Here is a 10,000-nt window from a genome sequence, read left to right as displayed (position 1 = left end):
GCCGTGGCCGCGTGGGCTCCTGGTACTCGCCCTGGCCCGGGGGGATGCGCTCGTAGCGGGGGGGGCCCCGCGGCGCCCCCGTCGCGTTGTTGATGACGATGGTGTCACCCGGCACCGACAGCTGCACCCGCAGCTCCTCCTCCGAGGGCCGGCGCTGCGCCTGTGGGCAGGACCCTCAGGTGGACCCACGTGGCCGGGTGCCCAGTTCTTCCCAGTTGACCCCACCACCCTCCCACAGCCTGACCACCAGACCCATGTGTCCAGTTCTTCCCAGTTAACCCCATCACCCTCCCACAGACTGACCACTGGACCCATGTGTCCAGTTCCTCCCAGTTGACCCCACCACCCTCTCAGAGGTTGGCCGCTGGACCCAGATGACTGGGTGCCCAGTTCCTCCCAGTTGACCCCACCACCCTCTCAGAGGTTGGCCACTGGACCCAGATGACTGGGTGCCCAGTTCTTCCCAGTTGACCCCACCACCCTCCCACAGCCTGACCACTGCACCCAGATGTCCAGGTGTCCAGTTCCTCCCAGTTAACCCCACCACCCTCCCACAGCCTGACCACTGCACCCATGTGTCCAATTCTTCCCAGTTGACCCCACCACCCTCCCACAGCCTGACCACTGGACCTAGATATCCATGTCCAGTTCCTCCCAGTTGACCCCACCACCCTCCCAGAACCCGACCACTGGACCCAGACTTCCCAGTGCCCAGTTCCTCCCAGTTGAGCCCACTACCCCGCTCACCTTCCCCAGTATCTTCTTCCAGTACTGCCGCCAGAGGATGAGGAAGATGACGCCCAATAGGAGCAGGATGATGGCCACCAGGCAGCCAATCAGGATGGAGGTGTGGCTGTGGTCGGCTTTGGCGACTGGCTGCCCTGCCTTGGGCTCCCCGGGGGCTGCCAATGGGGAGGGGCGGTGGTGGGCAGGGCGTCGTGCTGGCCCCGCCCCCCCTCGGATCCCACCCCTTCAAGCCCCGCCCCATCAGGCCCCGCCCCTCGAGCCCCGCCCCATCGAGCCCCGCCTTACCCAGGGTGGTGAGGTTGGTAGCCACATCCCTACGCCACGAGTCCTCCGGGACGGCCATGACATGCCCCGATGGTTCAGGGGGGGCAACTGGGGGCCACCCACTGGCCCCCACCGCCTCCTCCACCACATCTGTGGGGAGAGAGAGCCCCCCGGCGCCTTAACCAATCAAATTGGTCCTTCAACACGCCGACCAATCACGTGACAGCTCAAACAGCTCCCCAGTCACCCCCTCGTCCAACTAACTAGGCAACGGGCAACCAGTTAAGCAGCTGATCGCCCTCGGACTGGTCAACAGCTAAGCAACTGGTGATCCAGTCCTGCACCCAACCAACCCTCCCACCACCCAACCAGCTCAGTAGTCAACCAGTTAACCAACCAGTCTCATAACCAGCTCTTAAACTGGTCAACCAGCCCTTAAATTGGTCAACCAGCCCTTAAACTGGTCAACCAGCCCTTAAACTGGTCAACCAGCATCCAACCAGTCAAGCGCCTCTCTATCCAACCAACCATCCCATCAGCCAATCAACCACCCCGTCACCCAACCAACCACCCCACCACCCAACCAACCACCCTGTCACCCACTAAACTACCCCACCACCCACCCAACCACCCCACCACCCAACCACCCACCCCACCACCCACTTCATCACCCGACCGACCACCCCATCACCCACCCAACCACCTCATCACCCAAACAACCACCCCATCACCCATCCAACCACCCCGCCACCCACCCAACCACCCCACCACCCAACCAACCACCCCACCACCCACCCAACCACCCCGCCACCCAACTAACCACCTCATCACCCAAATAACCACCCCATCACCCATCCAACGACCCCATCACCCACCCAACCACCCACCCCACCACCCACCCAACCACTCTATCACCCAACCAACCACCCCACCACCCAACCAACCACCCCACCACCCAACCAACCACCCCATCACCCATCCAACCACCCCACCACCCAACCAACCACCCCACCACCCACCCAACCACCCCATCACCCATCCAACCACCCCACCACCCAACCAACCACCCCACCACCCACCCAACCACCCCATCACCCATCCAACCACCCCATCACCCAACCAACCACCCCACCACCCATCCAATCACCCCACCACCCAACCAACCACCCCGCCACCCACTAAACTACCCCACCACCCACCCAACCACCCCATCACCCATCCAACGACCCCACCACCCACCCAACCACCCCACCACCCACCCAACCGCCGCAGCACCCACCAAACCCACCACCCCCCCACCCCATTGCCCAACCATCCAACCCAAGAGCCAATCCGTTGCGGGAGAACGCCGAGGCCCGGGTAGGTCTGGAGGTCACCTGGCGTGGTAGCCCTCACCTGAGAGGAAGGTGATCTCGCTGAAGAGCATCCACTCCCCGGCGAAGAAGAAGTGACACTGGATGAAGCGGGCCTGACGCCCACCCAGGGCTACGGTGACCGAGCGGGCGCTGGGGTCCTTGACGGCCCCGGCCAGGCTGTGGGTGGCCGTGGTGGGCTCCCAAGCGGTGGCCAAACTCCTCTTGAAGCGACACTCCACCTCCCCGAAGATGCTCACCCCCCGCGTGTGCATGTTGTTGCAGTGAACCTGGTGGGGGTGGGGGGGTAGGGGGGGGATGGGGGGGCGGGGGGGTGGGGGGGGGGTGTCGGTCACCATCCCATGATGCCCTGGGGCAGCTGGGAGCAGGGGGGAGGGGGGGCGGGTTGGCGGTGAACCAAATGGTCCCCGATGGGAAGTTCTAGACCCGTGATGTGGTGGCCCCTCGTGGGTCCGTGTCATGTCCCACAACTCCCCTTGCCCGAACCTCCGTGATGCCGTGGGGCACCCATTGCCCTCACTCCCATGATCCCCTGGGGCCCCCCATCCCCTGCTCCCCACTCCCCCCCTCCCCGATACCGTAAGGCACCTCCTTTCCCACCCTCCCACCATGCCCTGGTCCTGCGGCCCCCTGCTATCCCAGCATGCCATGGGGCACCTGCATGGCGCGGAAGGCCCGGAGACCCTCGAACTCGAACTCCAGCTCCACGTGGGGCCGGGGGCCGGGGGGGCGACGCCACCCCACGTAGTCGTAACCCGGCCAAAGACGCCGCTCGCGGCTCCTCAGGAAGTCGTCCAGTCCCAGCACCCCGTCCACCAGTTGGCCCAGTCCCCCAAACTGCAGCCTGAGGGGGGACACCCGGATGGTCGGGTCCCTCTGTCCCACCCACCCGGGAACCCCACATGGGGCAGTCTGGGGGGTCAAGTGGTCACCGGACACCTCCTCCCCCCAGTTCCACCACCCTATGGGGCAGTCTGGGGGGTCAAGTGGTCACCGGACACCTCCTCCCCCCAATTCCACCACCCCATGGGGCAGTCTGGGGGGTCAAGTGGTCAACGGACACCTCCTCCCCCCAGTTCCACCACCCTATGGGGCAGTCTGGGGGGTCAAGTGGTCACCGGACACCTCCTCCCCCCAGTTCCACCACCCTATGGGGCAGTCTGGGGGGTCAAGTGGTCACACTTGAGGCACAGGAGGCACCTGGAGATGGCCGAGGCTGTTTGGGGACACTTGGGGACAGTTTGGGGACATGTGGGGACTCACGGGCCAACGCTGTATCCATCGTAGGTGGAGTCGTTGAGGACAACGGGTGCCGGGTCGAGGGCCATCACCTGTCCCCGCGGCGCCGTGTAGGACAGGAGCCCCCCTGGGGACAGGGGCAACGTCACCCCGGGGGGCCACCACGGTGTTGGGTGAGGGACGTGGAGATGGGGGCCCACCACCCCCCTGGAGACACCCTTGGGGACACGTCACCACAGGGGGCCACCACGGCGTTGGGTGAGGGATGTGGAGATGGGGGCCCACCACCCCCCCTGGGGACAGGGGCCACATCACCATGGGGGGCCACCACGGCGTTGGGTGAGGGATGTGGAGGTGGGGGCCCACCACCCCCCCTGGGGACAGGGGCCACGTCACCATGGGGGGCCACCACGGCGTTGGGTGAGGGACATAGAGATGGGGGCCCACCACCCCCCTGGCGACACCCTTGGGGACACGTCACCACGGGGGGCCACCACGGCGTTGGGTGAGGAACACGAAGATGGGGGCCCACCACCCCCCTGGGGACAGGGGACACGTCACCACGGGGGGCCACCACGGAGTTGGGTGAGGGATGTGGAGATGGGGGCCCACCACCCCCCCGGGGACACCCTTAGTGGTTCGAGATGGGGTGACCCTGGGAGATGATGGGGCGGAGGGGATGGGGTGGGATGGAGGTGACCGGGGAAGGGGGGGAGGTGACAGGGGGGAGGTGACAAGGTGCCACTCACCGTCCCAGGGGCAGCCGTAGAGCTCCAGGCGCAGGCAGACGCTCATGGCGCGGGGGGCCCGGGGGTAGACGCGCAGCGCCCGTGCCACCGGGGGGGGCGCCAGGTCCTTCAGCACCACCCCCTCGGGGTCCTCGTTGCCCCCGATCACCTGCGGCACCGGGATCCGCTGGGACCTCAACACCCCAACACCCCCACGGTCCCCAAGATGTCCCCAAGGACCCCGGTGACCTCAACACCCCAACACCCCCACGGTCCCCAAGATGTCCCCAAGGTCCCCGGTGACCTCAACATCCCAACATGCCCAAGATCTCCAAGACGTCCCCAAGGTCCCCAAGATGTCCCCAAGGTCCGTGGTCACCTCAGTGTCCCAACACCCCCAAGGTCCCCAAGATGTCCCCAAGGTCCCTGGTGACCTCAGTGCCCCAACACCGCCAAGGTCCCCAAGATGTCCCCAAGGTCCCTGGTCACCTCAACACCCCAACATGCCCAAGGTCTCAAGATCTTTGTGGTCACCTCAGTGCCCCAACGCCCCCAAGGTCCCCAAGATGTCCCCAAGGTCCCCAAGATGTCCCCAAGGTCCCCGGTGACCTCAACACCCCAATGTGCCCAAGATCTCAAGATCTTCGTGGTCACCTCAGTGCCCCAAGATGTCCCCAAGGTCCCCGGTCACCTCAACACCCCAACACCCCCAAGGTCCCCAAGATGTCCCCAAGGTCCCCGGTCACCTCAGCGCCCCAGCGGTCACGCCAGCGCAGCCAGCGGTGCCGGTCACGGCTGTAGCGCAGCCGGTAGGCGTGGGCAAACTCCCTGCCGTGGCCACCGGCGTGACGTCCCTGTGTCCCCACCAGTGTCACCACGTGCAGCCGACCCAGGTCCACCTCCAGGAACTCCTCCTCCTCTGGGAAGACGGGACCCGCGGGACACCAGGCGCCGTCCCCATCGCTGCGACCCAGCCTGGGGACACGGGCATGTCCTGGGGCCACCGGGGACCTCCTGGGGCCACCGGGGACGTGGGGCCACCTGGGGGCACCAAGTGCTGTCCCCAGGACTGTGACCCGGGCTGGGGACAATGGGGATGTCCTGGGGATGTGGGGGTACTCGGGGACATCCAAGGGGCGTGGGGACACCCAGGGGACGTGGGGACACCCAGGGGACGTGGGGACACTCGGAGGATGTGGGGACACTCGGAGGACGTGGGGACATTTGGAGGACATGGGGACATCATGGGGACACCTGGGGGACATGGGGGCACCTGGGGAATATGGGGACATTGGGCAAATGGGGACGTCTGGGGGGACTGAAGGACGTTGTGGGGACACCCGGGGACATGGGGTCATGGGGACGCCTGAGGACAGAGGGACATCCAGGTGACATGGGGACACCCGGGGGGACAGAGGGACCTGGAGACACCCGGGGCCATGGGGACACCTGAGGGTACAGGGACACCCAGGGGACACGGGGACACCCGGGGGGACAGAGGGACCTGGAGACACCCGGGGGACTCCGTATGGCACAGGACAGTACTGGGAGGGCACACTGGGCCATACTGGGCCATACTGGACCTCCTTGGCCACAGCGAGCAGTGGTGGCTCTGGGGTGGGGGACACCATGGGGACACTGGGGGGGCCCTGGGAAGGGGACGCTGGGCGGGGTGGAGGAGGGTATACTGGGCCGTACTGATGGGTACTGGTGTATACTGGTGCGTACTGGGCTCACCGGCCGTGGCGGGCGGCGGTGGAGTCAGACCAGGCGCTGGAGGCCGAGAGGCGGCTGTCGGGGATGGAGCCGTCCTCCATGCCCAGGGCGAAGCGGCACCTGCCTGGGGGACACGGGGGGGGGACGTTGGGGACATGGGGGACATGGGGGGATGTGGGGGACATTGGGGACATGGGGGGATGTGGGGGACAGAGGGAGATGTGGGGACATGGGGGACATTGGGGACATGGGGGACATGGGGGGACATTGGGGGACATGGGGGACATTGGGGACATGGGGGACATGGGGGGATGTGGGGGACATTGGGGACATGGGGGGATGTGGGGGACAGAGGGAGATGTGGGGACATGGGGGACATTGGGGACATGGGGGAATACGGGGGAGACATTGGGGACATGGGGACAGAGGGGGACATTGGGGACATTGGGGACATGGGGACAGAGGGGGACATTGGGGACATGGGGGGACAGAAGGGGATGTGGGGGACAGAGGGAGATGTGGGGACATGGGGGACATGGGGACATGGGGGAATACGGGGGAGACATTGGGGACATGGGGACAGAGGGGGACATTGGGGACATTGGGGACATGGGGGGATGTGGGGGAGACATTGGGGACATGGGGGACATGGGGACAGAGGGGGACATGGGGGACATGGGGGGATGTGGGGGACAGGGGGAGATGTGGGGACATGGGGGGACATTGGGGACATGGGGGACATGGGGGAATACGGGGGAGACATTGGGGACATGGGGGGACGTTGGGGACATGGGGGACATGGGGGGATGTGGGGGACAGGGGGAGATGTGGGGACAGAGGGGGACATTTGGGACATGGGGGGATGTGGGGGAGACATTGGGGACATGGGGACATGGGGGGACATTGGGGACATGGGGGGACATTGGGGACATTGGGGACATGGGGGGATGTGGGGGACAGGGGGAGATGTGGGGACAGAGGGGGACATTTGGGACATGGGGGACACGGGAGGACATGGGGAACATGGGGGAGACTTTGGGGACACGGGGACAGAGGGGGACATTGGGGACATGGGGGGATGTGGGGGACAGAGGGAGATGTGGGGACACGGGGGGACATTGGGACATGGGGGGACATGGGGACATTGGGGACAGAGGGGGACATGGGGGGACATTGGGGACACGGGGGGGACATGGGGACAGAGGGGCCCTATAGGGGACCCACAACCCCACGGGGTCCCTACGCACCTCCTATAGCTCTCCCACCCCATAGGAGCCCTATACACCCCATAGGGGACCCACGGCCTCGTGTGGCTCCTATGGACCCCATAGTGGACCCACCACCTCAGGAGACCCATAGGGGACCCAGACCTTCCCGTGACCCCTATGGACCCCATAAGGGACCCACAACCTCAGGAGACCCATAGGAGACCCAGACCTTCCCGTGCCCCCTATGGACCCCATAGTGGACCCACCACCTCAGGAGACCCATAGGGGACCCAGACCTTCCCGTGCCCCCTATGGACCCCATAGTGGACCCACCACCTCAGGAGACCCATAAGGGACCCAGACCTTCCCGTGCCCCCTATGGACCCCATAAGGGACCCACAACCTCAGGAGACCCATAGGGGACCCAGACCTTCCCGTGGCCCCTATGGACCCCATAGTGGACCCACAACCTCAGGAGACCCATAGGGGACCCAGACCTTCCCGTGCCCCCTATGGACCCCATAGTGGACCCACCACCTCAGGAGACCCACAGGGGACCCAGACCTTCCCATGGCCCCTATGGACCCCATAAGGGACCCACAACCTCAGGAGACCCATAGGAGACCCAGACCTTCCCGTGCCCCCTATGGACCCCATAGGGGACCCAGCACCTCAGGAGACCCATAGGGGACCCAGACCTTCCCATGGCCCCTATGGACCCCATAGTGGACCCACCACCTCAGGAGACCCATAGGGGACCCAGACCTTCCCGTGCCCCCTATGGACCCCATAGGGGACCCACAACCTCAGGAGACCCATAGGGGACCCAGACCTTCCCATGGCCCCTATGGACCCCATAGTGGACCCACAGCCTCAGGAGACCCATAGGAGACCCAGACCTTCCCGTGCCCCCTATGGACCCCATAGTGGACCCACCACCTCAGGAGACCCATAGGGGACCCAGACCTTCCCGTGCCCCCTATGGACCCCATAGGGGACCCACAACCTCAGGATGTCCATAGGGGACCCAGACCTTCCCGTGGCCCCTATGGACCCCATAGTGGACCCACAGCCTCAGGAGACCCATAGGAGACCCAGACGTTCCCGGGCCCCCTATGGACCCCATAGTGGACCCACCACCTCAGGAGACCCATAGGGGACCCAGACCTTCCCGTGCCCCCTATGGACCCCATAAGGGACCCACAACCTCAGGAGACCCATAGGAGACCCAGACCTTCCCGTGCCCCCTATGGACCCCATAGGGGACCCACCACCTCAGGAGACCCATAGGGGACCCAGACCTTCCCATGGCCCCTATGGACCCCATAGTGGACCCACCACCTCAGGAGACCCATAGGGGACCCAGACCTTCCCGTGCCCCCTATGGACCCCATAGTGGACCCACCACCTCAGGAGACCCATAGGGGACCCAGACCTTCCCGTGCCCCCTATGGACCCCATAGGGCCCCCCGGCACCCCATAGGGTCTCACCCAGGTCGAGGTGGCCGTCGAGCTGTGGGGCGGACGCCCGGGTCCCCGCGGCCAGCAGCAGGAGGGGGAGGGGCAGGGGCAGGACCCCCATGGTGGCCCCAGTCCCCCTTGGTCACCGCACCTGGGGACAGCAAAGGGACACTGGGACTCGCTGGGAGGCACTGGGAGGGGGACTGGGAGCACTGGGGGGGAGTGGGAGAGGGGCTGGGGGCACTGGGATGGAGCACTGGGAGGACTGGGAGGGGGCCTGGGGGCACTGGGAGGGGAACTGGCAGCACTGGGGTCACTGGGAGAGGGACTGGGGGCACTGGGAGCACTGGGAGAGGGACTGAGGGCACTGGGAGGGGAACTGGCAGCACTGGGGTCACTGGGAGAGGGACTGGGGGCACTGGGAGGGGGAACTGGGAGGACTGGGAGGGGGAACTGGGAGCACTGGGAGCACTGGGAGAGGGCCTGGGGGCACTGGGAGGGGGGAGGCACTGGGAGGGGGACTGGCAGCACTGGGAGCACTGGGAGAGGGACTGGGGGCACTGGGAGGACTGGGAGAGGGCCTGGGGGCACTGGGAGGGGGGACTGGCAGCACTGGAGGCACTGGGAGAGGGACTGGGGGTACTGGGAGGGGGGAGGCACTGGGAGGGGGACTGGGAGCACTGGGAGCACTGGGAGAGGGACTGGGGGCACTGGGATGGAGCACTGGGAGGACTGGGAGGGGGAAGTGGCAGCACTGGGAGCACTGGGAGAGGACCTGGGGGCACTGGGAGGGGGACTGGGGGCACTGGGAGGGCCCCATCCCTACAGCTGCTCCCACAATGCATTGCTGGAATGTGCCCCTCCCCCCCCCCCCGAACACGCGTGTCCGTATAGAAACATATATGGGGCGTATACCCCCCCCCCCCGCTCCCATCTGTATTCCCCTATACGTTCCCGCACACGTATGTATCCACGTGTACAGCCACACGCGCACACGTTTACCCCTCCCCCCCCCCTTATATGGGTTCATATGGACACGTATGAACACGTATGTGCTATACGTTAGCCATAGGCGTGTACACGCGCCTGGCGGTGCCCTATACGTGTCACGCGTAGCACGTATGTGCCCGCAGTCACGTGCGCCCGCCCATACGTGTGCGCCCCCCCCTCCCCCCCCCCCCCCACCTACGCGACATACGTGTGCCCGGACGGACACGCCTATGTACCACTCCGCACATGTATGACGTATATAGTACCCTATACC

At 65.7% G+C, this 10,000-nt stretch overlaps 1 protein-coding gene across 1 annotated transcript in view; it reads right to left on the bottom strand.

Moving 5' to 3' along the window:
* DDR1 (discoidin domain receptor tyrosine kinase 1) overlaps window positions 1–8,891 on the bottom strand; it is a gene marked incomplete at its 3' end in the record, with an annotated part of 18,530 nt that extends 9,639 nt beyond the window's left edge. The window contains exons 1-10 of the mRNA XM_082500740.1: window positions 8,767–8,891; window positions 6,089–6,191; window positions 5,098–5,326; window positions 4,373–4,520; window positions 3,648–3,750; window positions 3,042–3,228; window positions 2,407–2,653; window positions 1,033–1,161; window positions 748–902; window positions 1–160 (exon numbers count right to left, since the gene is read on the bottom strand). The exon at window positions 1–160 is cut by the window's left edge and continues 30 nt beyond it. Coding sequence (XP_082356866.1) covers window positions 1–160; window positions 748–902; window positions 1,033–1,161; window positions 2,407–2,653; window positions 3,042–3,228; window positions 3,648–3,750; window positions 4,373–4,520; window positions 5,098–5,326; window positions 6,089–6,191; window positions 8,767–8,857 — 1,552 coding nt within the window. The remainder of the gene's footprint in view (window positions 161–747; window positions 903–1,032; window positions 1,162–2,406; window positions 2,654–3,041; window positions 3,229–3,647; window positions 3,751–4,372; window positions 4,521–5,097; window positions 5,327–6,088; window positions 6,192–8,766) is intronic.
* Between the last annotated feature and the right edge of the window lie 1,109 nt (window positions 8,892–10,000).

The sequence above is a fragment of the Vanellus vanellus genome (assembly GCF_965231255.1).
Source record: "Vanellus vanellus genome assembly, contig: HAP1_SCAFFOLD_2054, whole genome shotgun sequence".
Classification (NCBI taxonomy): Eukaryota; Metazoa; Chordata; class Aves; order Charadriiformes; family Charadriidae; genus Vanellus; species Vanellus vanellus.
The sequence above is the reverse complement of the archived record's forward strand: the minus strand, read 5'-3'. Positions and strand labels throughout refer to the sequence as shown.